The 27,970-nt window shown below is 36.3% G+C and overlaps 1 protein-coding gene across 2 annotated transcripts; it reads left to right on the top strand.

The window, feature by feature from the left end:
• Positions 1-337: 337 nt before the first annotated feature.
• tango2 (transport and golgi organization 2 homolog) lies at positions 338-25,259 on the top strand. 2 transcript variants are annotated; one of them, XM_082169446.1, is made up of 9 exons: positions 338-476; positions 1,624-1,736; positions 8,280-8,368; positions 10,123-10,242; positions 14,170-14,284; positions 20,415-20,482; positions 20,646-20,793; positions 23,509-23,613; positions 23,763-25,259. In XM_082169446.1, exons 2-9 carry the CDS (start codon positions 1,681-1,683, stop codon positions 23,881-23,883), a joined length of 822 nt encoding a protein of 273 aa, XP_082025572.1. In that variant the 5' UTR covers positions 338-476; positions 1,624-1,680; the 3' UTR covers positions 23,884-25,259. The 2 variants fall into 2 exon arrangements, with proteins under 2 accessions (XP_082025572.1, XP_082025571.1); XM_082169445.1 differs by having other exon boundaries at positions 20,643-20,793.
• Positions 25,260-27,970: the final 2,711 nt, after the last annotated feature.

Raw genomic sequence — 27,970 nt, 5'->3', positions numbered from 1 at the left:
TTCAAAATCGATGACCAAAAACAATGCAAACTTAGTTCATTCTTGTTCAGATATAATAATATTTGCCTATACATTTTATACGTTCAACATACCATTTCTTTAATTAATATTAAATAATTGTATAATATGTGAATGTTTAATAAACAACTTAATATGGAAACAGAATAGAATAGAAACTCATAAAAAATATTTTTTACAGTTGACAACAAGAGAGCTCGATTAGAATTCTGATCAGTTATGTTTTTATGTTTACGTTTTAAAGGCCAAAAAACGCTGTTCCCTAAACGGTTGCGATGCTGTGGGCGGGATCCAGTCCTCAGGTCCAGTTTTAGCCAATCACAGACGGATTTCTCTGAAGACGTCAAAGCGAGGTTGGTTTAGCCCTTTGTACAGTGAAGAATTAGCCTGAGTGTGCTCAAAGTTAGCTTTCACAGTAGCGGCATAATCAATTGTGATCATTGACAACACATGGATCCGTAAGTGACATATCATATCTGTTATAAACCAAAGAGAAAACAAACTCAAATGTTTGTTCGTTATTGTTCGCTGTCTTCAAGTTATCCGACCAGTTAGCAAGCTTGTTATGCTACTGCTAGCCTGCTGTCAGATCAGCCTCTCTCAGTTGACACAAGCCTGACATTAAATCTACTGGATCATTCTCAGTGAATAAAGCACACTGGGGAACAAAGACAGCAGTTATCTGTCTAACGTAATACATTTATACACCTACTACTAATAATAATAGTAACTTAGTATCTTAAAACGCTTATTGTTACTTACTCTGAACTCGAACTGTCAGATTTGTCATGTTTATGATTTTTTTCATGTATACAGTGTTCTTAAGACATATGTTCAGGGTCAGGATTATACTATGTTCTATTGTAATGATTACTTTAACATTAAAACAAATGTGTATTTCATGTCTTCATTTCTGTTCAGCACAATATGTCTTGTAAGACAGGTAGGAGACAATGGTTGTAGTGTTATCCTGTGGTCTGAAATATTTATAGCTGCACTATCTGTCTAATCGATACCAGTTTCATTTTATTTATCTTCAGATTGAGGTTTTGTAAGATTTAAGTAAGAATTGTTGATGGAATAGTGTTTGTTTGACTGATACCCTCCAAGGCTTTCCTCTGGCTTACTAGTTTACTTTTGTCTCCTTTTTATCCAAAATCCATTGGCTCCGTCCGAAATCGCATACTCTCTTGAATAGTTAGCCTACTTATTTTGAATAAGTAATAAGGCTACTTCACAACTGCTAAAAAAGTGCATTCTATATAGTATGAATGTAATCTGGATGTACTGTACTACATTCACCATCACCATGTTGTCATTGTCATGTGACCTACCAGTATCAGTTGTGTCACTTCACTGACATTCATAAAACCTCTCAGGTGACCTCATGGCATATAGTGAATAGTCCATCATATGCACACAATTCATCAGAATCTCGCCGGAAGAAGTATGTCATCCGGGTACTATTTGTCTACTCTTTTGTGAATACTGTGAATTCGGACATTCTTCTTTTGTCACATACAGTTTTTCGCTAACTAAATAGTAGGGAAGTGTGCGATTTGGATGCAGCCATTGTCTCATTCTCTCTTCCATCTCTTCCTCTAGCACCTAGCAGCTCTGACCTCACTGTGATCGAAAACTCCTGCCATCAGTGACCTCCTCATGTGCATCATCTTCTTGAAGTTTGACCCTCGGCCTGTATCCAAAAATGCCTACAGGTAGTGTACCTGTTCCCAGAAGCTTTACTGTGTATGTGTTATGCAAATAGGGATATGAAAAGTTCTTGCACGTGTGTTGGAACAAGGTGTTGTTTGATACTGGCAAAAAAAAACATTGTATACATTTTTTAAATAGTATGAAGTGTTCAGGTACATCTAAACCAAAGCAAAATCGTTGGCCCATATTTCAGATTTTAAAGGTGCACTTGATACCGTCCATTGGATGCTGAATCATGCAAAGCAAACGTTTTCAGTTACCCATGATGACATTGCATAAATGTTCACAGTGAGTCATGATACATTTTTCACAGGCAAATGTGAAATTTATTCCATTGGCAAAAGTGTCCAGGAAAAGAGTGGGTATTATTCAGCTGGTCATGTGATCTCATGTATAATAAAACAGCTTTTATTATTACATTTGTCATAAATAATGTTAATTTCTGTGATCAGTAAAACTTTTTACAATTTTGTTTTACTGTTTATACACGTTCAAAAGTCATGAGATTTAAAAAAAAACAATTGTTTTAAAGAATTCTCTTAAACTCACCAATACTGCATTTATTTAACCACAAAACAGTTATACTGTGAAATATAATTACAATTCAAAATAACCATTTTTCTATTTTAATATAATTAACATGTAATTGATTCCTGAATTTCTCCAGTCTTCAGTGTCACATGATCCTTCAGAAATCATTCTAATAGGCTGAGTTTGTGCTCAAGAAACATTTCTCATTATAATCAATGTTGAAAGTGGTTGTGCTGCTTATTTTTTTATTATTTAATACATTTTTGTGGAAACCATTAAACCTTTTTTCAGGATTCTTTGATAATAGAAAGTTCAAAACAACAACATTTATTTGAAATAGAAAAAAAAAGTTTTACTGTCACCTTTGATCAATTTAATATGTCATTTTTAATATGTCATTTAATACATTTCTCTTAAACAAATCTCACTGACTGAAAACTTTTGAATGGTAGTGCACATTTTTGTTCAGAAAAAAACTTTTTGTTTACATAAATTTTACATTAAATTCCTGGTTACTTCATTGTATCAGTATAATGCCATTTAGTCTAAATCTCTAATTTGTAGTGTGCACTCAATGTAAAATGCCATAATAGCAGTGACTGTGTAGACAACTATTGTGTGGATCAAACTGGTCCTGATGACCTCTACCACTGTTTTAAGCTCTCATGCCCTAAAGGAAATGTCCCTAGGTCAGGGTTTTCTGAATGTGAGCAGGCTCTTAAGAGCTAGAGAGAGCCAAGTCAGTCTTTTCTTTTTCAAAAGCTGTTGCCTGATGAGCTCTGAATCATGTGTATGGGATGACATTGCATGGACTAGTAATCTATGTCTGCTTTCCCCTTCACTACAGAGAGGTTACCTCCGTTAATGCTGTCAGATTGTAACATGCTACGCTAATCAGGATTATTACCCCACAAGCTGTAATTTGATTATCTAATATTGAGTCAGTCACAGTGGTTTAGCGTCACAGATGACTCAACCCAGGATGTGCAATCTAATCAGTGACGCTGTCTTGAAGGTTGTCTTGCGCTGCATTGGTTCCTGTGATTTAGGGTAGCATCACCTTGTTTACAAAACAGCGCAGAGATGTACTATAATTAAGATCGGGTAAATGTGAAAACCATATTACAGAATAAACAGATGTTTATAGAGTGCACTTCTGCTTGTTTTGCCTCCTGTAACCTAGCAACATTGCAACTTGCTTGGATCCACTTGGCAGTGAATTCCAACAAGGTGTATGGAGGGTACTTCAGCAGATTTAGGGGGTATTTACAGTGATTTTCATTTAGTTTATTGTTATGCCTATAAAACAGAAATGTGACTTAATATTAAGGCTGTCTAAAGTTTCAAATAATTAATTAGTTAATCGAAGGATTTTTATTTTTTTTGTTGTCAAGCCAAAACCTATGAATTCCTTTTAAGAAAATCCTGTGTAAAACATCTTGATTATGATACATTTACCTTTAAAAAAGTCTGGGGTTGATAAGATTTAAAAACATTTTTTTGAATGAAGTCTCTTATGCTGACCACGGCTGCATTTATTTGATCAAAAAATACAGTAAAAACTGTAATATTGTGAAATGTTAATACCATTTTAATATAACTGTTTTCTTTTTTAATATATTTTAAAATATAATTTATTCCTGTGATGGAAAAGCTGAATTTTGTTCAGAAATTATGCTAATAAACTAGTTTGGTCATTTTTGGTAATCTGTTCTTGATGAATAGAAAGTTCAAAAGAATAGTGTTTATTTGAAACAGAAATCTTTTGTGGCACTATAACTATATTCATTGTAACTTTTTATCTATTTAATGCATCCTTGCCTTATAAAACTATTCATATCTTTGAAAAAATCTTACTGACCCCAAACGTTTGAAAGTTTTAGTTTATTTGATCTTTTTAGTACTTTTAGCAACAGTGCTCTTTTGCACAGTAAAACCCTCTCTTGATAGTCTTTAAATTCATCCTCTGGTACATTGATAAACATTCAGCCTTACATCTTTGGCCAACAAGTTACATCTCACACTGGGTTATTTTTAGCAACCAATTGACTACTTGATTTTGAAAATATGTAGTTTTACATATCCATATCTCTAATTTCAAGTTTGATGTTGATGATGGTAATGGAGCCTTACTCATTGGGTTTTGGGGTACTTAAGATAAAAAGACTGGGAAAACACTGACATACTTTAGGCTACAACTGTAATGTCATATCATTAGCACTGACCTCTGGAGCATATTTTACTGACAGAGGATACAATTTGGCATAAAAAAATGTATCATTAGCTCTCTTGATCTATGATTCACCCCATTCAGGTCAGTTGCATTAATCCAGCTTAAAAACAGAAATGCCTTTAAGATTAATGAGGGTTTCTGCCTCAATACCCAGAAGAAGTGTACAATTATTGCAAAGTCCATTACAGTTCAAAACCAACCTGCCTCCCATCGCACTCGCTTGGTGGATATAAACGCCTCTTTTTGGAACCATTTCACCTTCATCATGTTAACCTCGGACCTCACATTCACAACTAGCAGCTCTGAAATCCCTTTGAGAGAAAACAGGCCGGAGGTCTGTGTCACTTTACTTATAAATGGCCATGATGACTTTGATGTCACTAAAATGGATCCACTTAGCGCTAATATTTTATCTTTGGAACAGATGGAACCTGTCAGAGATGTTAAAAGTCTCTGAAATACAGCGTAGTCTCAAATGTAGGCTAGAAATCAAATCATCTAAAACTCCTACCTTTGACATTTTAGCACTGTCATAGTGCACATTTTTTATTCCTTGATGACATGGATGTAGAAAATGTGATTATTTGTTGATCATATGATCATTGTGATGACCTGCTGCCTCCAAACTGAAATGAAATATAGGCCAAACACTGAACTTGAGGGCATTACTGTTTGTGTGTGTGTAAAGGAAGATTAAGAAATTGAAAGTGTGTGAGTGTGCAATGCAATTCATGACATAAAAGGATTAGATTAAAATATACTATACTTAGCATTTACCTTTAAAGGTGTGGTGTGTCATTTTTGTATGTCTATAACAGCATTAATTGCTGTTCTCAACCCATTTTACCTCCATAATGTGACACATATACTAACTAAAAAAAAGAAAAACGTTAATACTTATATTTAGCAAGGTTGCATGAATTTGATCAAAATTGTCTGTAAAGACTTTTACATTGTTAAAAAAAAAATATTTTTAAACAAATGCTGTGCTTTTGAACTTTCTATTACAGTTTCTACAAAAAATATTAAGCAACGTTTTTTCAACATTGGTAATACAAATAAATGTTTATTGGACAGCAAATCAGCATATTAGAAGTATTTCTGAAGGATCATGTGACACTGAAGACTGGAGTAATGATGCTGAAACATTTAGCTTTACCATCAAAGGACTAAATTACGTTTTAAAATAGAAAAGTTATTTTAAATTGTAATAGCATTTTACAATATTAAAGGGATAGTTTACCCAAAAATGAAAATTCTGTCATCGTTTACTCACCATCAAGTTCTTCCAAACTTGTATGAATTTCTCTCTTCTGCTGAATACAAAAGGAGATATTTTGGTAGCATGTTGATAGAACCCCATTGACTTCCATAGTATATATATATTTTTTTTTTTTTTTTTTTTTTGTGCCATATTTGGAACAACTTGATGGTGAGTAAATGATGACAGAATTTTCAATTTTGGGTGAACTTATCCCTTTAATATTTTTGCACAAATAAATGCAGCCTTGGTGAGCAAAAGAGACTTCTTTCAAAAACATTTTAAAAAATCTTACCGACCCTAAACCTTGAATCGTAGTGTATTTCAGAATTAAATAAGATATTCAGTGAGAAACAAATGTTGGGAGGAGTCGATACTTGATTTTATCATAAAGGAATTTGAACGTCCAACACAACCCTAGTTTTTTTGTCACATACAGAAAGAGTTTGCTTTTCTGTCTACATCACTGCCTTCTGCTCTCCCAAAACTGCCTCTTAATCTACCCTTGACTTCTTTTCAGCTCTCTCTTTGTCCAGTCATCCTTTTGCCATTCTTTTGTTTCAGTGAGAATTTGTGAGAATTCTCTCCATTTGGGCTGACAAAGAGGGTGATAACCTTGCCCAAGGTCTGGCGTAATTGACATTGTCAAGCCAGTAAGTTGTTTTCAGATGGAGAGGAGTTTTTCTGCTTTGCAAGCTGTCTCCAGTACAGAGCACATATTGCTGGGGTGCATCATCCATTGCAGATCAATCTGCAAAGCCCTCAGGATACTGCTTCACTTTTTGTCTCTCTGCTTTTCTTCTTCTCTGTCAGCCCGTCAGGTTCCACAGGCTGGAAGTGCAGTGGACGTGTGACTCTCCATGCTGTTGTTAAGCAGTTAGTGCAAGTTTTACCTTCGCTGTAAGCATGGCCAAGGAAATAATGAGCTGAATTTCATCTTTAAGGCTTAATGCACAGATCTTTTGACTCATGTTTTTCTATGTCCTGACTGTTTACATTTACTCAACCAACTGTGTTTGGTTAATGATTCAACGAGGTGAGTTTGATAGAGTTTAACGGAGTCAGTGTTGAGAGATTTTTGGGCAAAAAATCTCACCTCGTCGCTGCTTCGTCAAAATTTGACATTCATTGATCTTGTACATCCATTTTCATGCCTTGCAAACTTTAAACGTTTTGATTGTGTGATGTATTCTGCTGATTTATTACCAAGATAATGTTATCTAGCGGGATAACATAAATGATTTGTGATGGCCTTGCCCTTGATCATTGTGTTTAAAGCTACAAACAGTAATGTGCCATCATATGCCATCATTTTCCAGTAAAAGTTTATGAATTTATAGAGTTATTTTAGAGCTGTATTATTAGGAGTGTCATAAAACACTGTATTGATCATAACTATGATATTTAAAAAATTAAGTATTTGCATCATGTTAATATACTACACATACAATAATATTGAAAATTATCTAGCAACTATATTTGTGGCATATTTGTGTCATCCTGTTAATTTTACAATATTTTTTTAATCAATTAATTCAAATAATTTCTCATTTTAAATATGTATTTAATTGCAGTATGCATTATTTACTTTATTTTATTTTATTAAATGGTATAATGTAACACTTTACAATATGGACCCATTAGTTAATGCATTACTTAACATTAACAATGACTAATGTGTTTCTTACTGTATTATTAATCTTTTTTAATGTAAGTTAATACAAATACAATTGTTCATTGTTAGTTCACATCCGTTAAATAATCTTAACAAAGACAACTTTTAATTTTAATAATGTATTAGCAAATGTTGAAATGAACATTAACTAAGATTAATAAATCCTGTCATTGTTAGTGCATGGCATCGGACATCAAACATTTTTATATCTATTGACCACTACTGAAAAGTGTTTACCATAAACTTACAGTCCTTTCACCTAGTTGCCTTTTGATTTATGCTTTATATTCTTGTAATGTTTGTTTAAAAAAATTGCAGAATGTGTGGTTGAGCCCAAATTACTTCCAAAATGCTAAGATATAAACGAATATTCCATTACACTGAATATTAATTACAGAGAGGCATCCACTGAGCTTCAGACCTGAGCAGGGACAATAAAGCCACACACAGCAGCTTTCAGCATCACAGCTGAGCCTTCTCTGGGCCTTAGGTGTGTAGCTGGCACAGCAGTCAGCGCTCTCTCGGGATCAGCGCGAGATAAACACATTTAGGTGCACATGTGACCTCTGAGCCCATTCAACAGTGCCAGCCTCAATCTCTTTCCCTCTAACAGAAGGTCTGACTGAAAATCTGCCCTTTATTGGTTAACACAATGCCCATTACCCATGAGTAGCACATTACAAAGCACAGCATGACATTTATGAGACTATATGGTTGATTCTAAAGGTGGTCTGTTATAGAGATGTGTTTTATTATAGAAATGATATGTTATATTAGTATGATTGTATAGTAAGGATACTGTGAAAGAGATTGTGTGAAGTCACCTTCATCTTTTTTGTATGCAGGCTTATTCTGGCTGCTAACAGAGATGAGGTCTACAGCAGACCGTCCAAGGCTGCAGACTTCTGGGGCAGCAACAGTGAGATCCTCAGCGGTAAAACCATTTACGGGCAGGGATGGATTAGCATGAGTATTTGTTGAGTAACTTGGTTGGCTAATTTATCTCATTATTTAATTTTAACTTTAATACTTTATTTTTCAACTAACCAGTTAGTCAAGTAGTGTGGTTGACAAGTTTATCCAGATTTTTTTCCCCCAATTTTTTTTTTTAGCTTTTTGAACCATTTTTGAACTCAAGAGGCAGATCTTGCACTATTTAGCCGTATCTAAAAGGCTAACTATTATTTCATTCAGAAAATATGAGAAAATTTAGCTTGTGGATATCTAGATTATTTACTGCTATGTGTTTTACAGTTCATAGATTTGATGCCACCAGAAAATTGCAAAATCCAATTCCTCAAACTACTTCATGCTGGTTTAAACTGTCATCCAGTGAGTCCGTAGCCGGGTTTCCATTACAGATTTGCGCATTTTTAAAAAAAAATGTCTATTAAAAACTTGCAAAATGAAGGCATTTCCATTTACCTAAGTTATGCGATTAAAATTTAAAAAAATTCCTTTCGCAATAAGTCATTCCAAAAATCATGGCAAGTTGGCAATGGATATTGGTAGGTTTACAGATATCACAGCCACAGCACTAGCTATTTTTTTTAATTGAAGTAGACTTAAGCGACCTTATATTTGGGAGCGCACCTTATATTTGGGAACGGCCACGTATGAGGTGTTTCTCCCTTCTATCTGCTTCGAGCTCTTGATAAATTGTGGCATTTCTTTGTTGTTTAGAATCCAGTATTCCCGTAATTATTTTGTCTTTTATGAGTTTAATAAAGAACTCTGTCTTGTCTTCTGTCCAAACATACCACACCACCTTTAAATTATCGACTTTTAATGTACGCCAGGTGAACTGTAAATGCGGGGGGAAAAAACATTTTCACGAAATATTCCTTTTTCGAATTGCCTGAAAAACCACCTCAAACGAGCGTAAAAACTTTTTTGCGATATTGGATGTTTCCATTGGGTGTATTTTCAATTATATGTCTAGAGAGAAATATTGAAGATTAATTTCCTGAGGAAACATGGAATTATTTAGAAGAGAAGCTTGTTCTTGAGTCTCTTGCATCATGCCTCAATATTTGGAATTCAATCATAATCAAACATGGGTGATTACCTTTTCCTCCATTAATGTCACATTGATTAAGTGTTCCATTGTCAGGATTCAGCTGACCACCCTCAAGGATTAAGAATTGTTTAATTGACTGATGACCCACAGTCTAAAAAACAATACATCTCAGAACAGAAATCATTCATTATCCTATAACTGCAGAAGATCATGGAGCTTATTTGTTTGTTTCTCCTGTCAGTGTTCCCCCGTTCAATCAATTGGGGTCAGAAAGAACTGGATGGCCTTTGATTGATGGGTGCTTTTATGACAGTGGTAGAAATAAATTCTGCTGCCAAGGAAGAAGCCCTTATCTGTCTGGAGAGTAATTTTGTATGAAGCCATCTAGCAGCACTGTTGAATTTGTGAGAATTTCTCATTTGTCAATGCACTAGTCTGTTCTAGACAGATCAGTGTCCTTGAGCCTATAAAGTTCTGTTTTCTTTCAAAATCAAGATGAAAAATATTATTCTGTACCTTCAGTCTAGGTCATTCTCACTGAACACTCCTGAGCTGTTCGTTACATCTAAATCTGATCTCCTGCTGGTTTGATTATTATAGCCAGCAGACCAGATTTAATGTCACTTTGACATTAAATAACAGTGTGACTTTTTGTTTTCTGTCTTTAGGTCTGGACATGGAAGAGGGGAAGGAAGGTGGTTCATGGCTGGGAATTAGCAAACGAGGAAAATTGGCAGCACTGACCAATTACCTGGAAGCACGGCAAAATCCAGATGCCCAGGGGAGAGGTAGTGCTGATTATTCACCCATTTGTATTAATGTACCACTATTACTGGGCAGTTGACTAGGCACACTTAATCAATGTATTACTCAGACAAATGATGCTTAGTAGTAAGATAATTCACCTTTAAAAAGCCTTCATCATCCATGTACTTTCTCTTCAAATAAGCAGGCATCTAGAGATTATTGTTTTTTATACACTGGAAAAAACAACAAGTAAAATTTTCTTAAAAAAAAAAAAAAAAGGAAATTCCACACGCATATTTTTTTAACTACATTTTACTTAGTTAAGTAGAGTTTACTTAATTCCATAAGTTAAGTGAAAGTAACAAAGAAAATAAGTCATTTTAACTTTAACTATTTTAATAGATAGTAATATCTATTTAGTTGAAGTTTCCTTTGCAATACATTTCACTCAAACAATATAACAATGAATTAAACCACACTTTTAAAGTATATGCTTTACTTAGAAACATCTAAATAATTCATACAATAAATAGTGTGTGAGACTGAGACACCATTTACATACAGTATCAGTGAACGCAGAGACCTCAAAACTTGGTAGACAATACACAATGATGGTAACATCTGATGGATCGTTTTTTTGTGTTTGAATGTGTCATTTTGAATGTGTCATCTCACTCAGAAAATTAACTCCAAATGTCACAAAATGGCAAGTTACTAATCCTAACAATGATAAAACAGTGTATACAGCTGGAAAACAGTGACAAATCAACCTCATTAATTATCCAAGGCCCAGTGCATGATGGGAACACCAGTATCAGAAAAGTTGAGTCATTTTACTTAATTGTATATCGTTGATATTTACGCTTTCATTTCTACACGCTTGAATTGAGTACTAATATAGAATTTACTTAGTTTTTTAATTCTTGCCTGAACTAACTTTTTCATGTAATTTACATTGTTTTTTTCTGAAGTATTTACTTCACCACAAAACCATTTTTACAGTGTATAAGAGTAGTCAACATTTGAAGTGGATCAAAACATTTCATCAAAGTTATACATGAATTTTGAACAATACCCATTCTTGTCTTAGGACAACTTTGATGAACTTTTTTTGATCCACTTCAAATGTTGAAGACTGTGTATAAAAAGAGCTCAAGTAGATAAAGTCTCTCAAAAACATTTGCTCTGTGCAAAATATACCATAGATCAGGGAACGACAATTGGCGGCCCACGAGTTGTTTCGCGGCGGCCAGCAATATTTTCTGGCCCGCCGGATTATTTTGGAAGTCCTAAATGCTGCACAAAACTCTTCCACTACTTGAGAAAAGCCGTAGTCGCGCGGCGATTTCACCGCCGCATACTGTGTGAAACACCCATAGGGAATCATGCGGCGCGGGATTACATTTTAAAGTATAGCCTAACTGTGCGTTCATACCGGACGCGAATAGCGCGTCAAATTCGCGCCTGCCGCGTCTAGTTATACGCTTGACCACTTTGTGTCCATTCGCGCGTCAAAAGACGGTAGCGGTCAGAACTCTGGTCTAGGCTACTTTGGACGGAGAGGGCGGTCTGACTGACAATAGCCCACTCCCGACATCTTTTGACAGCGTATCCGCACTTAATTCTGACCACCTGTACACCTAGCTCTGAGGAGCTGTTTGGGACTGAAACCATTGTCAGTCAACAACATTCTTTTTTTGCAAGGATGTTTGAAATAGTTCGGCAGAAAATAGCCTACTTCATTTGTCAGTAGGGCAATATGATTTTCGTTTATGTTGCTTAGAAATTTGAGTGATAGGCTTTGTCCTATTTAATTTATGTTAGGCTATTTATATTTCATAATTTTTTTCTGTGGCATTTTTTTTTCTCTGCTGACAGTACAATGTTAAAATAGCCTAATATTTATATTGACATGAACACAATTTTTGTATAGCATTTATTATAGGCTACTTAATCTCATTCTTGCCATTAGAGACATTTGAATGTGAGATTATGGAAACGAGATCTAAATTTTGCGGAACCGTCAGGTCGGGAAATAAAGCGGGTGAACACAGAGTGTATTTTAAGTGGTTGCTGAATAGAACCTTGTGGGAGCGGGACAGAAAAAAAACAGTCCCGCGCAGAACTCCTTAAACCTTAGGTGTGTATGTGTGTGTCCCGAATAAATAATAATACAAAAAAAAGGAATAAAGTTCAAAAGTCGGACTGTAAGCGAATGAGTATGATTGCTATTCGCACCTTTATTAAAATGGCTGTAATCTGTTACCACAATAGTACTTGATCTGTTTAAAATGATTTCCTTGATATATGCCTAAGGTGTTAAATTAAAAATAAAAATAAAAATTTGTCTAATCCAGTAATAAATTTTTTCTATTTTTGATCTGAGCACAATCAGAAAATCAGAAAACCCATTGTTATTCGTTTTTTCATTTTAGTTCAGGAAATAAATAATGGAAAAACAAGTCGTTTTTCATCTTTTTATTTTTGGTTTTAATTTGAAAAAACGATTGAACGAATGATCCACGGACGGTGACGGACCCATCATATTCCGCGATTATAGGCCTATATAAAAGTATTTAATTTGTATCCATAGGCCTACTCTGTGTAGCTCGCCCGCCATCTACTGGCTAAAAAAAATATTGGCCCGCGGCCAAAGTTACTTGCCGACCCCTGCCATAGATGAACATTCTGATCAGTCTTATGATGACAGGATCCAGTTTGCAACCAGCACCTCTATACATGCACACCTCCAAATAATCTTTTTTAAATTGATTTGCTTATAATATACAAGTGTAGAGCTGAAACCATTTTTTATAAAAGAATGGAAATGCTGACCCTGAGAAAGTAAAAACAGCCCCAAGGGGCTTGTGAAAAATACTTTTCCAGTTTTATCAAGGTGTTGCTATGTATTGCTAAGGCCTCCTGAGTTGTTTTTAGCTTGTTTTTTTGTTTTAGTTTGGGTATTCTGGGTGGTTGCTAGATTATCCTCAAAAGTCTCTTGTTCCTAGATAGGACTCAATTTCCTCTTTTTATGTCAGTCTATGGGGATTTTTAAAGTCATGGCACACTTCACTGCTAAATTAAAACTGTTATTTGAAGTATCTTTCATCAGAGGTTTAGAACAAACTTCTCACCCAGAGCAATACTTGTCTTTGCAAGAACCACTTATAATAATTGTAACATTGTACAAAGAAATGAAAAGAAGAAAGTTCTATCCACATGTGCCACCAGAGTACTTCGATGTTTATTAGATGTTTCTTCAGATCAGTTGAGATTAAAATTACCCATTTCAACATCATTGCAGAATTTTATTTGTTTATTTTTACCCACATTTTTAAGTTCCATTGCTCCAATATGAACCTTATTCTAATTATATAGTTTTTGTCTGTATACTGTGTTAACATTCTTTCTGGAAGGTCTTTACTTATAACAATGCTGAAGAAATTAATCTGAACATCAAGTAGGGTTGCCTAAATTGTTTGATTCTTAATGATTGCTGATACTGTATATTCACATAAGCACGTTGTATGGGTGGTAAGGCCGGATCCGCGAGCACCTGTTCACTGCAGATCTCCACTCAGCTGAACTAGACTCCTCACTTTCATCACTCCAATGTCTGTTTATGCCTCTTTATAGGCTGACACCTCACTAGCACTTACCATCAAAAGCATGTCGAACACACCCCACCCCTCTGTTCCCAAGCCATGACACTAAATATAATGCACACAACTCGGCTGTTATTTGGATGGTTGTACACAACAGCTGTGTGTAAGATCTGGAGTAATATGGCTCAGTGCATCTTGTTCAACAAGTTCAACAAGTCAAAATCTACCTTAAACATTTTATGCATATATTTCAGAGTGGACGAAATGAAATTTTGCAAGCAGTTCTCAATCGATTCCTTATCTTTTACAATCCATGGTTGTATTATTGATACATGCTTGTTTTCATTGATCATTTTTACTCAGGTTTCCTGGTGTCCAACTATTTGACGGATAACCTGGACAGTTTAGCGTACCTCCGTAAAGTGTCTTCAGAAGCTAATTTATATAATGGCTTTAATCTCCTCACTGCTGAATTCAGGTAAGTGGTGGAAGGCAAATCTTGCTTGGTTCTTTGCTTAAATGTTTACTGTTAGTGATTTCTCAAAAATGTTGTTTTGTTCTGTTTTTCTGAGCTGAACATGTTATACTTGTTAAGGTTTTTGGTGGAAAATACAGTCATAATTAAGTTTACATAGTACATCGAACTCTATTTAAAAAGATAATTTAAATGAGATATTTCATGATATGATCTTGATAAAATCAGCTTATTCATTATTACATCTACACAATGCTGTCAAATAAAACCTAAATTGCCTTTGTTTCTACTGTTGTAAAGAAAAAATTATAATGTGATGTATTCTTACAGAATCGTTCAGTTAAATCCAATTAAAGGGTAAGTTCACCCAAAAATGAAAATTATGTCAGTAATTACTCACCCTCATGTTGTTCCAACCCCATAAGACTTTTGTTCATCTTCGGAACACAAATTAAGATATTTTTGATGACATCTGAGAGCTGGCTCACTCCTTCATAGGCTTCTATGTAATCGATATCTGCTATCACAGAAAAGTTAGTAAAAACATCGTTAAAATAGTTCAAGTGACTACAGTGGCTCAACCTTAAGTTTATCAAGCGACGAGAATACTTTTTGTGCGCAAAAAAAACTAAGATAACGACTCTTGAGTGAGTTCACGTAGTGTAACAGCGCAGCGCTTCTGGGCCAGCATCACACGCATCACACACATGACCAGCCCGGCCAATAGTGAGCCTACGTTCTGACATACACCCCAGAAGCGCTGCGCTGTTACACTACGTGAACTCGCTCAGAGTCGTTATTTTTGCGCACAAAAAGTATTCTCATCGCTTGATAAACTTAAGGTTGAGCCACTGTAGTCACTTGGACTATTTTAACAATGTCTTTACTAACTTTTCTGGGATAGCAGATATCGATTACCAAGCAGCCTATGAAGGAGTGAGCCAGCTCTCAGATTACATCAAAAATATCTTAATTTGTCTTCCGAAGATGAACGAAAGTCTTACGGGGTTGGAACAACATGAGGGTGAGTAATTACTGACAGAATTTTCATTTTTGGGTGAACTAACCCTTTAAATCATTTACCTCTCAGCTGTCAGTTCACTAATTAAAACCACTTGTCACTAATTATAACCACTTGGTGCTGACATCACACATCAAGCCTGTTTAGAAATAACTAAGAGTGAAGTGCCTCTCTTTCATGATCTCACTTTCTTTATCATTTGTAATGAGGATGACATGACAGTGATGATACTGAATCTCTGGAGTCCTTGAAAGGGACAGTAGGCTCTGGTGCCGCCACCTGCTCTCCATATACCGAAGCTTAAGAAATCTATTTAGAATATAGTCCGAACAGATGGCGTGTTTCCAGCAGCGCGACTTTCTCAGAGCATAGTCATTTGAGGTGATTTAAGAAGATGAGGTTTCATGATTCCACATATTAAAGTAAAAAAATAATGATGTTTATTGAAATAATTCATGTTTTTTTTTTTATGTGTAATACCATATTGGTGGTTCAGTGCTGTAGAGGATTCCTATGCTTATTTTACATTAGCAAACTTGTTGCCTGAAGATACATTCACAATGACACGAGCAACAGCAATAAGAGTGAATACAATGGAGCTCATCTCCTGATGGACACTATAGCCGAATAGTAAGTGCTCAGCGAATTGCCAACCTGCAGCAATTTGATTGACGCTGCTGTGTGTATAGTAGTATGTGCTTAAAACAGCGAACTCTGTGATTGTTTTTTTTACCTTGTCCTTAATTTAATCAACTCCTACCTTGTATCCAATGCTACTAATATATTTCCGATGCTCTATATTGTGACTATTATCATTTAAGGAGAATTTCAGGAGAAGTTTTAAGGAGATACATTAATGACAGCAGTTAGCCGTGCGCTAGAGACAAGACATCATCACCCCATCCTTTAGCTTGCTGAAAGGCTGTCTGCTAATGTAGTGATGTATTACTTAAGTCCATGCTGTCATCTGAGGGGATGGAGGGATAATATTTGTCCATTCGTCTCTGTCTCCTCAAGCCTGTATTTATGAACGGAAAATACATTGTAACGCCACTCAAACTCCCGCACTCTGTAATGGAACAGAAAGCGATAGCCATGGGGAGTGTTATTCATTTGTTTACCCTTTTAATAAACAAGATCATTATTGGGCCTATCATACTCTCCATTTCTTTCCTCAGCCACAAAGAACAAAATGATACATGTCCAGATAAACTCTGAGGAATTACAATGGGCATTTTGTGCTGAAATCAATACAGCTGTCTTCTGTAAATAGAGACGGCCTTTCCAAAAGAATAAAGAGATTTTGTTTGTTCCTCTAGTCTACAGGGATGTGACTGACAACACTGATAATAGCCTTATGTTTTATATGGCATTTCAGCCCATTGAAACATTTCCCTGCTTGTTTTATCAGGTATGGTATTCAAACTCCACTTTGAGAGTGTTGCTCACAGCTTTCACATATTAGTATAGATTCTTTCAAAGGCTAATTTCATGAGGAATCAAATTTCTCTTGATCTTTGGAGATTAACGTGTGCATTCTGTATTTTTTTTTTAATGTTTTTGAAATAAGTATCTTATGCTCACCAAGGCTGCATTTATTTGATAAAAAATACAGTAAAAACAGTAATATTGTCAAATATTATTGCGAATTAAAATTGTTGAGTGTATTATAAAATGTAATTTAAATCTGTGATGGCAAAGCTGAATTTTCAGCATCAGTCTTCAGTCACATGATCCTTCAGAAATCATTCTAATATGCTGATTTGGTTCTCAAGAAACATTTCTTCTTGTTATCAATGTTGAATATGAGCTGCTTAATTATTTTGTGGAAACCGTGTTAAAAAACGTTCAGGATTCTTTGATGAATAGAAAGGTTTTTTTAACAATGTAAAAGTCTTTACTGTCACTTTTGATCAATTTAATGCATCCCTGCAGAATAAAAGTTTTTCTTTTTAATCTTACAGACCCAAACTTTTGAATGGTAGTGTAGATTTTTTCAAGTGCTCATATTATGAGGAATCAAATTGTCCTTGATCTTTGGAGATTAAAGTGTTCGTTTTGTTCATTTCAGAACTTCCTCCCCAGTGAGAAAAGACCATTTACTAAAACTGAACTACAAAAAATGGCTCGTTCTGTACTTCTCCAACTTTCTGGTGTCTGATCAATTGTACAGATCCACATGTGACCTGCATCATTTACATGTCAAAAACGCCTTTTCAATCACGGTAGCGTAATACAGAGGAAGTAGGATAGGTACTGTCTGTGCTCTTCCTTGTGCTCTTCCTAGCTGTCTGCATGCTTCTGAAAGATCTCAACTTAAGGAAAGAATGGCTAATATATTGATCACCAATCATTTTAGTCCAATTTCACTTCACAGTTTGAGTGGCACATTTCAGTGTGGATTGTGCAAAGCCTGAATTACATTCTGACAGGATCAAAACAGGAACCGGAAGTTCACGAATATATGTTATTTCTCATTTCATGTGCGGGTAGGGCATTTACATTGAAGGCACATCAGTGACCACTTTATTTATAAAATATAAAGTATATATAAAACTTTTAGAAACATTCTTACAACTGGATATAAGGAAAAGGTATTAAAAATGCACTGTAAAAAATATTCTTGGTTTAACTTTTCAAGTAACCTGTTTGCCTTAAAATTTCATTAAAATTTTTAAATTGAGTTAATACAAAGAAGGAGAGTGGTTTAATCATCAGAAACTCAAAATATTATGTTATCTGAACCACACAAATTATCTAAGTTGATTTGACAAAAGAAAAAAATTTATGATTACAAATCATGCAAATATTTTTTTTACAGTGTGGGAGAAATACAAATAGGCCTAAATATATATAAAAATTCATGATATAAAATGACCTGATAAATCTTTAAACCTTAACTCGAATTTGTTTCTGTATATTATAAGACTTGAGGTCATTTTATGTGTGGCATGCATGGGTGTAGTTGGATAGTGTTACTGTTATGAGTGTAGTTAAAATTAGATTCTTGAAACATAGTTGGGTGTGTAACCGTAACATTTTTGTCTGCTGACTAGTTGACCGAATGTTTTAGCTGCGTAATGCTTGGTCCGTCTGATCCAAATCTCAAAGCAAAATCACATTGGCATAGTGGTTAAAACTGGTAAACAAAAAGTTTACTTTTTGAATTTATTTTGCAAGATAATATAAGTGAAAATATTCAGCATATGTTCCGATTGTACCGAAGCCTCCAGTACAAAATGAATTTGTAACTTGAGCTGATTGTTGGTTTTATAGCAGTTATTATACTGCATTAATACATCTTTGGAAGACTATTTGTCTGTTATGCCTCCATGTTTAGAATCTTTCAATGAAATGAATGCATTAGTGGAGATTGATTAGACCATTATTAAAAGATATTTAGTTTGAGGCTGTCAAAGTAAGTTCTTTTTATAGACCCCGATGACATGATGTGGGAGTTATGTATATTTAACAACCCTCTACGGACACACTGAAGCTCGAGTCGCCATTGGCTAGTACATTTTTTATTTTACTCACCAGACTTTTTACAAAGAATGCAAGAATGCAAATAAAAAAATTCTATAATATAATATAAAATTAAGTAAACGGTCTGTAATAAAATAAGAACAAATAATCAAGCTTCAAGCAATAACACAAATAAACACAATGCTTTTCAGGTATATAGGTAGATCTATATAATATAGTATATAATATCTATTTAATATAGTAGTTGGATACAGATTAGGTACAGAAATTGAATAAAGTAATCAGATATAAATGTTTGTAGTGAGTCTGTTTAACATTAAATATACAGCAGGAATATTATGCTGCTGTCACTTTAAGACATAATGCACGGATCCAATATACTGATACTGTACACATGCGTTTTCTTTCTCAACTTTTTACGTTCACTTAAGACATAACCGACTTTTTTTTTTTACTAGGATACTATACGCCAAGACGGACATTTTGAAATTGTCCGTTCAAGTGCAAGAAGATGTGAAAGATATAGATCAATTAAGTATGTGCTGTCAGTTATCTTTAACTATCTTGAACTAACTTTATAATGATATAATATAAAAACGTTTGTAATCACTTGTAATCACAAATAACTTTGTAATCACATCTCCATGGTGCACTTAATCCTCCTAAAGAAAGTAATGTAGCTCAGCAAAATGCCATTAATAAACATTGATTTGAAGATTCCTAAAACAGATGTGGTTTTACTGAAAGTCTGCATTCTGCATACTTATTTTAACCCTAGTGCTTATTCAACAGGCTCTCCAGAGTTCTGAGGCTTCTGAAGTCCTTTCCTTTCTGTCTGTCTTTCTCTTCGTCGTGGTTTGCCATCGCTGCCAAATAGTTCTGCCAGCATTATTGATGTCCCTCTCAAAGTCTTTCAAAACCCCTAAATTGTCCATTTCTCTTTTCATAGACATCCTCCTGTGTCTCCTGGGCCAATACAATTTTGATTCTGTCCTCTTAAACACAGCATAGTTCCATCAGGAGTAATAAGCTTCATTGAGGATTCATCCACTATTTGAATGTGTATGAAATCAGGAACATGTCCTATCTATCTATCTATCTATCTATCTATCTATCTGTCTATCTGTCTATCTGTCTGTCTGTCTGTCTGTCTGTCTGTCTGTCTGTCTGTCTGTCTGTCCAATGTTCTGTTGATCTATTGTTCTGCCTATCTGTTCTATCTTATCAATTGTTATATTCTTGTCTGTCTTTGTCTATCATTCTATCGTTAAATCTATCTGTCTGAGATATATAATCAGGTTTTTTGCGGGGTCTTAAAAAGTCTTAATTCGACCTTCCACAATTTAGGGAGTTAAAAATGTCTTACATTGGAGCAGAAAGTCTTAAATTCAATATCATGGCATTAAGTTAGGGATGCAGAAAACGTGGACAAGATCGCAGAATCTATTCATAAAAATGGAATTTACTGTATAATGAAGAATGTCACCGAATTTGTCACATTTTGGATGAATAATAAATAAATAAAATGTGGGGGAAAAAATGATGTAATGTAGCTATAATTATGTGTTTGATTGTCTTTTAGCGGTGAGCACTAACTAATTTTTTTCTCGCTGTTGTTGAATACAGGGCCAATGAAGACACATTGTGTTACTATGGAAACAAGGACAGTTCAGAGCCCATTCATCTCAAAGCAGGTTTGTTCAGTCCCATGAGCAGCTCTGTGTTCAGACGCCAGTGGTCTTGCATAAAGCACCTACCGTCTGCATTACAGACCACTTTCAACTCGTTCAGCACCAGATTGGTGGGCGTGTCTCAAAACTCACAGGAAGTGATGGATGATTGTGTTTGTTTCAGCAGGAATCTATGGGTTGAGTAACTCTCTTCTGGAAACTCCTTGGAGAAAACTGCAGCATGGCAAACAACTGTTCACCAGTGTAGTTAGTAAAACACTGCCCTCTGATGGCTTAGTGCAGGAACTTCTCCATATCCTCAACAATGAGGAGCTGTAAGTGTGCATGCTGCTTAATTATGAAAACCACTATTCTCTTGCTTTTTTTCTTCTGTTTCGTTTTATCTTCCATCTACTTTAATCTTTCTTAAACAATCAAACCAACATCCATCCTTTTTGATCCTCAAGAAGCACTTGAGACACAAAACAAGTAGATTTCTGGACAATTACATTATAGAATCTTTGAAGCACCAGCATCATGATTTTTGAAGCCTTTTTTTTATTTCTTCAGGCTTTATAAAGTAAATGCAGGCAGCATATCATAATGAAATTCGATATTAAAAAGCAACCCTTCAGAGACCCATCGGATGAATCCACGGCTTACATCCATGTTAAGCATAGTTGTTTTTCCCTGTTTTATCAAACATTTCCTTTTTATTTCATCACTTTATCAGAGACAGACAGGTAGCCTACCCATGTCTGCAATGACCTTTTAGATAATTTATGAGAATGAAACAGAGACATCTGATTAGACATTATGAACCTATTTGCATTCATAACAATTATACACTGCTCAAAAAAATTAAAGGAACACTTTGAAAACACATCAGATCTCAATGGGGAAAAATGTCATGCTGGATATCTATACTAATATGGACTGGGTAATGTGTTATGAACGAAAGGATGCCACATCGTTTGATGGAAATGAAAATGATCAACCTACAGAGGATTGAATTCAAAGACACCCCGGAAATCTAAGTGAAAAAATGATGTAGCAGGCTTGTCAATTTTGCTGAAATTTCATTGCAGCAACTCAAAATGGTACTCAGTAGTTTGTATGGCCCCCACGTGCTTGTATGCATGCCTGACAACGTCGGGGCATACTCCTAATGAGACGACGGATGGTGTCCTGGGGTATTTCCTCCCAGATCTGGACCAGCGCATCACTGAGCTCCTGGACAGTCTGAGGTGCAACCAGGTGATGTCAGATGGACCGAAACACAATGTCCCAGAGGTGTTCTATTGGATGTAGGTCAGGTGAGCGTGGTGGCCCTTCAATGGTATCATTCCTTCATCCTCCAGGAACTGCCTGCATGCTCTCGCCACATGAGGCCGGGCATTGTTGTGCACCAGGAGGAACCCAGGACCCACTGCACCAGCATAGGGTCTGACAATGGATCCAAGGATTTCATCCCGATACCTAATGGCAGTCAGGGTGCCATTGTCTAGCCTGCAGAGGTCTATGCATCCCTCCATGGATATGCCTCCCCAGACCATCACTGACCCACCACCAAACCGGTCATGCTGAACGATGTTACAGGCAGCATAACATTCTCCACGGCTTCTCCAGACCCTTTCCTGTCTGTCACGTGCTCAGGGTGAACCTGCTCTCATTTGTGAAATCCACAGGGCACCAGTGGCGGACCTGCCAATTCTGGTGTTCAATGGGAAATGCCAATCGAGCTCCCTGGTGCTGGGCAGTGAGCACGGGGCCCACTAGTGGACGTCGGGCCCTCAGGCCACCCTCATGAAGTCTGTTTCTGATTGTTTGGTCAGAGACATTCACACCAGTGGCCTGCTGGAGGTCATTTTGTAGGGCTCTGGCAGTGCTCATCATGTTCCTCCTCGCACAAAGGAGCAGATACCAGTCCTGCTGATGGGTTAAGGACCTTCTACGGCCCTGTCCAGCTCTCCTAGAGTAGCTGTCTGTCTTCCTGGAATCTCCTCCATGCTCTTGAGACTGTGCTGGGAGTCACAGCAAACCTTCTGGCAATGGCACGTATTGATGAGCCATCCTGAAGGAGCTGGACTGCCTGCGCAACCTCTGTAGGGTCCAGGTATCGCCTCATGCTACCAGTAGTGACACTGACCCTAGCCAAATGCAAAACTGGTGAAAAACAGTCCGAAAAGATGAGTAGGGAAAAAAATGTCAGTGGCCTCCACCTGTAAAACCATTCCTGTTTTGGGGGTTGTCTCACTGTTGCCCATCTAGTGGACCTGCTGTTAATGTCATTAACACTAAAGCAGCTGAAACTGATTACCAACCCCCTCTGTTACTTAACTGACCAGATCAATATCCCAGGAGTTTAACTGACTTGATGATATTCTCTGATTAAAAAGTGTTCCCTTTATTTTTTTGAGCAGTGTATATTCATCAGTAAGGGTTATTAAATTCAAATTCAAAACCAGATATGATGTTTAAGTAAATAATCTTGTCCTATGTCAGTTCTTAGATCTCATATTTTCAAAGCTTTGCAATCGGGTAGTATTAGAAATCTATTCCAAATAAATTTTGTTCTTTTTATTTACTTTCTGTTAATTAAAGAATCCTGGGGAAAAAATTTGCACTATCCACAAAAATATTAAGCAGCAACACTGTTTTCAAAATTGATTATAATAATAAATGTTTCTAGAGCACTAAATCAGCACATTAGAATGATTTCTGAAGGATCATGTGACACTGAAGACTGGAGTAATGATGCTGAAAATTACTATATTTTATAGTATATTAATATTATAAGTTAATATTAGATATTAATATGCCTAAGACTTTTGCACAGTACTGTATATTACATTTACTAAATTATACATTTAGTACTTAATTTAAAAAATATAACCGACCCCAAACTTTTGAACAGTATTGTATATGTGTATGTATATATGCCTACCTTGCATTTCTCTGCATTCTTTAATTACTCAGATCTCAATAAAACACCAGGATGATTTGGCACACTAAAGGAGTCATATAAATATCCCCTCTGCCTTTTCCAGAAACACCCCGGACCCCGCGCAGGAGAGTCAAGGTGTGGGCTACAATAAGGCCTTGCTCCGAGCCCTTTCTGCAGTGTGTGTGCGCTCACCGGGATACGGCACAAGGTCCCATCATGCTATTTTTATTTTCACCTTTCTCTCTCTCTCTCTCTCCATAGAAAGTGCAACATGAACTGGTTGAGTGTAACCCTGCTCTTTTTTACCCTCCAGTTTTGATGTTTAACCAGTGTCATATTTGTGTCTATCCATCACAGGACCAATACAGTTATCCTCATCGACCGAGAGGGAAACGTGAGCTTTACCGAGCGCACCATGCTAAACTGTGACATCACCCAGTGGAGCACAAATAGCTTCCACTTCAAACTGCAGGAATGAGGGCCAGATGCCAGGCCAAGGAAAGAAGATCCTCACGCTGTGCCTTTATCCAGCCACTATCTGCTTAAACCATGCAGCATCACTGTTTCTACTGATATGAACATCAAGGCTTTCCTGTTGAAACAGGAAAGCGGTTAATTATTGCTTACTTCTGAGAGGAAGCTTGATTGCACTTTCTCTTCTTTTTTTTCTAATTTAGCTCAATAACCGATGGCACAAAAGAAGTCTCACACAGAAGCCATGGCCACAGACCTCAGATTTCCTTACAGTTTACAATATTTACACAGATTTTCCCTCAAATCAGTGCACAAAGGTCTGCATATTCCGTCTGGATCTACTCATGAGGTGTAATTCTGAGTGCATGTGATTCCCTCTGAAATCATTATTATTGGCATGAAATGCTTTTGGACAGAATCGTTTGAGGAGCAAGATGACTACTGCCAAAGAATAATTGTGTCAGTCACAATCATTATAAACACAAGAAAATAAATCATCTTCATAATCTTGCACAATGTAACATTTGCTTGCTATTCGGTGCGGTAGTGATCCACTGTAATACCTTTCACTCAGGAACACATTGAAAGCTACTGCCCCAAAAAAAAAAAAAGCTTCTTTTTTTAACATTAAACAGTATTTTCAATCATTAGTTTAAAACAGATATCTTTTTAAATTGAAACTACATTTTTTTGTGATATTAATGAAACCATTTTGATTTAATTTTGTGTTATAAAGTTTGAAGTCTGTATGGTTTGATATCTCCATTGTTGCTTTCTTAATGTTATCTGAATTCTAAAATCAATGCATTTTATGTCAGCTGTCAGGAATCCGATATGAACATGTCATTTGATGTCACATCTTTAGTTGATAACTGTGCCTGAAATTTAGTATTCAGCTTTTAAATGACAGTTACGTCCACATGCCTCCTTGTCTGAATCTGATAATATGCTACTTGGAAAAAGTTGTTTTCGCCCTAGATTAGACAGAGAGTAACGTTCAGGATGAATTAATGATTCAAAACAAGTCCCTGATTATTTTAGGCTTGCTTGTTAGCGTTTTTTCTCTTCAGTTAATGACAGTGAAAAACAGATACGTTTTTAGCCAGATACACTTATCTTGTCTGAACTGACAGCAACAACATTGTACTACCAAGGCAACTGAAATCAAGTGTGGGCGATCAGGTATTCTGTTCAATCCAGTGACCTGTGTCAGTTTCTCTTGTCTTCATGTGTGTCAAGAATAAAGCATTTACAGTGCTCCTTAAAGGGAACCTTTTATGCAAAATTCTGTTTTACATGGTGTTTGAACATAAATGTGTGTTGGCAGTGTGTACACAGCCACCCTATAATGGTCAAAATCTACCCACCCCTTTTTTTTTATCCCCATAAATCAAAAAAGTGTTTCAGAACAAGCTGTTTTCAGTTTCTATGCAATGTGAAGTCACATTCCACTGGCCCCGCCCACATCTTAGCATAGACCCTGCCCTGAGTGAGCTGTAAACACTCCGCCATGTTTATCTCCTCACCAGAGCATTTAACATTAACCTAACTTTCAAGTAAGAAATGTATTCTTATTAAAGCTACTAAAGTTATTCAATGAGGAGCAGTGAGTGTTTTTCTGTTTTGCTTTTGATCGATTCCTATTACAGCATATTAGCCTATTACGCTGCTTTCATTTTAATACACTGATCGAATATACACATGCAATTTCTTTACTTGCTGTTTAAGTTCACAGACATAACCTACTGTGTTTATGTGAACTCTGTGTGTTTTTGACATAACCTTGTGTGTTGTTGACATAACCTTGTGTGTATTTGACAGTTTAAGCACACTAAGACATGAAAGAGAACTTAGTTTAATACTCGTGTGACACGCTGTCTGACATCCAGCTTTCTGTGCGCGTGCTTCGGATGTGTTCGTAGGGACGCACCTTGTGACAAAAGAAGTATGTCCGAATTCACAGTAGCCTACTCATAAAAGAGTAGGCAAATAGTACCCGGATGACCTGCTACTTCCAGCGAGATTCTTAAGTGTGCATACAATGGACACTTTACTATTCCTTGAGGACAGGGGAAAGGGTTTAGGAATGGCAGTGAAGTGAAGTAACTGACGCTGGTAGGTCACATGATAATTACACCATGGCAAATATAGCAGTTACATAGAACTTTTTTTTTTCATTGGTACTTGGGTACTATATGGTTATCCGGACCACATGATGGCCTACCCCTAACCCCGCCCCTAAACCTACCCGTCACTGGGATTAAGACCAATCATACGATGGCCTACCCCTAACCCCGCCCCTAAACCTACCCGTCACTGGGGTTAAGACCAATCATACGATGGCCTACCCCTAACCCCGCCCCTAAACCTACCCGTCACTGGGGTTAAGACTAATCAGGGATGACTATACGGACTAAAAGACACAAGTGTGGTCCGGATAACGTATAGTTCCATTACTTGTTCAAAATAAGTGCCTACTCAAGAGAGTATGTGATTTCAGATGCAGCCTTATGGCGCTTTTCCACTACACAGTACCAGCTCGACTCGACTCGACTCAGCTCGGCTCGCTTTTCGCTCCGTTTTCCATTGCAGATAGTACCTCCACAATAGTACCTGGTCGTCATAGCGACGCGGCAGGAAACTGCTGTGACTTAATATTTTACGCGAGACGCGCGAGACACACCCGCTACCCACACACACAGGACAATGGAGGAAATCGAGTGTATGCTGTTTTTGGATGTTTTTGTTTTTGCTGTTTTTTATTCAGAATACTCCGTCTGGCGCGTGCAATGATGACGCAGTGAATAGTGACGATTCTCTCTGACCAATCAGCAGTCTGCCGTGTTTTCACGTCACATTTTAGTATCGCCTCAGCTCGCTTTAGAACCTCGCTGGAGGTGGTACGAAAAAAAGTACCTGGAAGCAGGTACAGGTACAACTTTTACACAGTGGAAAATCAAACAGAGCCGAGTCGAGTCGAGGCGAGCCGAGGCGAGCTGGTACTGTGTAGTGGAAAAGCGCCATTAGTTTTTGGCAGAGTATCCGAGGCACGAGCTGTACAGGCTCCGCCCTCTTCTAGAAATCGGGGTTGGGTGCAGCAGCTCATTTGCATTTAAAGATACATGCACGAAAACAAATGTTTTTCCTTCCACTCAAAAATTGGATTTACAACATGGTATAATATATGATCTGTGTGGTATTTTGAACTGAAACTTAACAGACACGTTCTGGGGACACCTGAGACTTACATCACATATTGTAAAAAGGGGCGTGATAGGTCCCCTTTAACAGAGATACTAGTTACTGCACAACATAAAAACAAGCATGTTGCATTAGCTATTGCATCTGTCATATAGGGATGTGACTGATTATGTTCTGCTGCCATCTAGGGACATGTAACAATTTTACGCCCAGATGATTAAGCTGACCCTAAAATAAAAACCCAACAAATTAATTTGTGAAAATTGTATTGAATTATTTAGACATAAAAAAGGAATGAGAAACATGAGAACAAAGAAGGAAAGCCACTGAAATTGCATGTAGTCCAAAAACACACACTTTTACAACCCAAATATTTTTTTAATAAATTATTTAGATCATTCAAGTTTTTAGTCAGAATCACATTTCCTTCATGCTGTGCATTCTATTTTTAGATTTCTTCAAAGTTCAGTCAGTCCATTCATGGCCACGGTAATAAATTAGTTGGATTTAATCTTCTCAAGATCTATTTCCATTCTGTATTTCCAAAAAGTGTTATGAAATGTAAATTTAGATAAATTAAAAAAGCAATTCTTCTAAAAACAAGTCCTACATATCATTCATTTTCTTTTGACTGTATTAATGATATCTTTAGGCATATAGAAATGTGATTTGCTGCATTTAGGCAGTCACAATAAACAGTGAATCAGTAAAATACCCTGAGATTACAAACATAAAACACAAAAATGCAAGTAATCTCAAAATAATTATTTATTCAATCATAATGTGCGTTACTATAAATCAAAAACAAAACATTTTATATGAAAATGGAAAATATGCAATCTTAAGGAATGGTATGAATATTTGAAATATTGCTATTTGCAGAGTTTTTC

Source organism: Leuciscus leuciscus (assembly GCF_965113295.1).
Source record: "Leuciscus leuciscus genome assembly, chromosome: 5".
NCBI classification, from domain to species: Eukaryota; Metazoa; Chordata; class Actinopteri; order Cypriniformes; family Leuciscidae; genus Leuciscus; species Leuciscus leuciscus.
This window is presented reverse-complemented; position numbering and strand designations above follow the sequence as displayed.

Bases quoted from the DNA above. Each gene is read 5' to 3' on its own strand.
- tango2 (XM_082169445.1), top strand. From the start codon at position 1,681: ATGTGCATCATCTTCTTGAAGTTTGACCCTCGGCCTGTATCCAAAAAT. The intron at 1,737-8,279 runs GTAGTGTACCTG...TTTTGTATGCAG, and splicing joins GTATCCAAAAATGCCTACAG to GCTTATTCTGGCTGCTAACA. The intron at 14,285-20,414 runs GTAAGTGGTGGA...TGTTGAATACAG, and splicing joins CTCCTCACTGCTGAATTCAG to GGCCAATGAAGACACATTGT.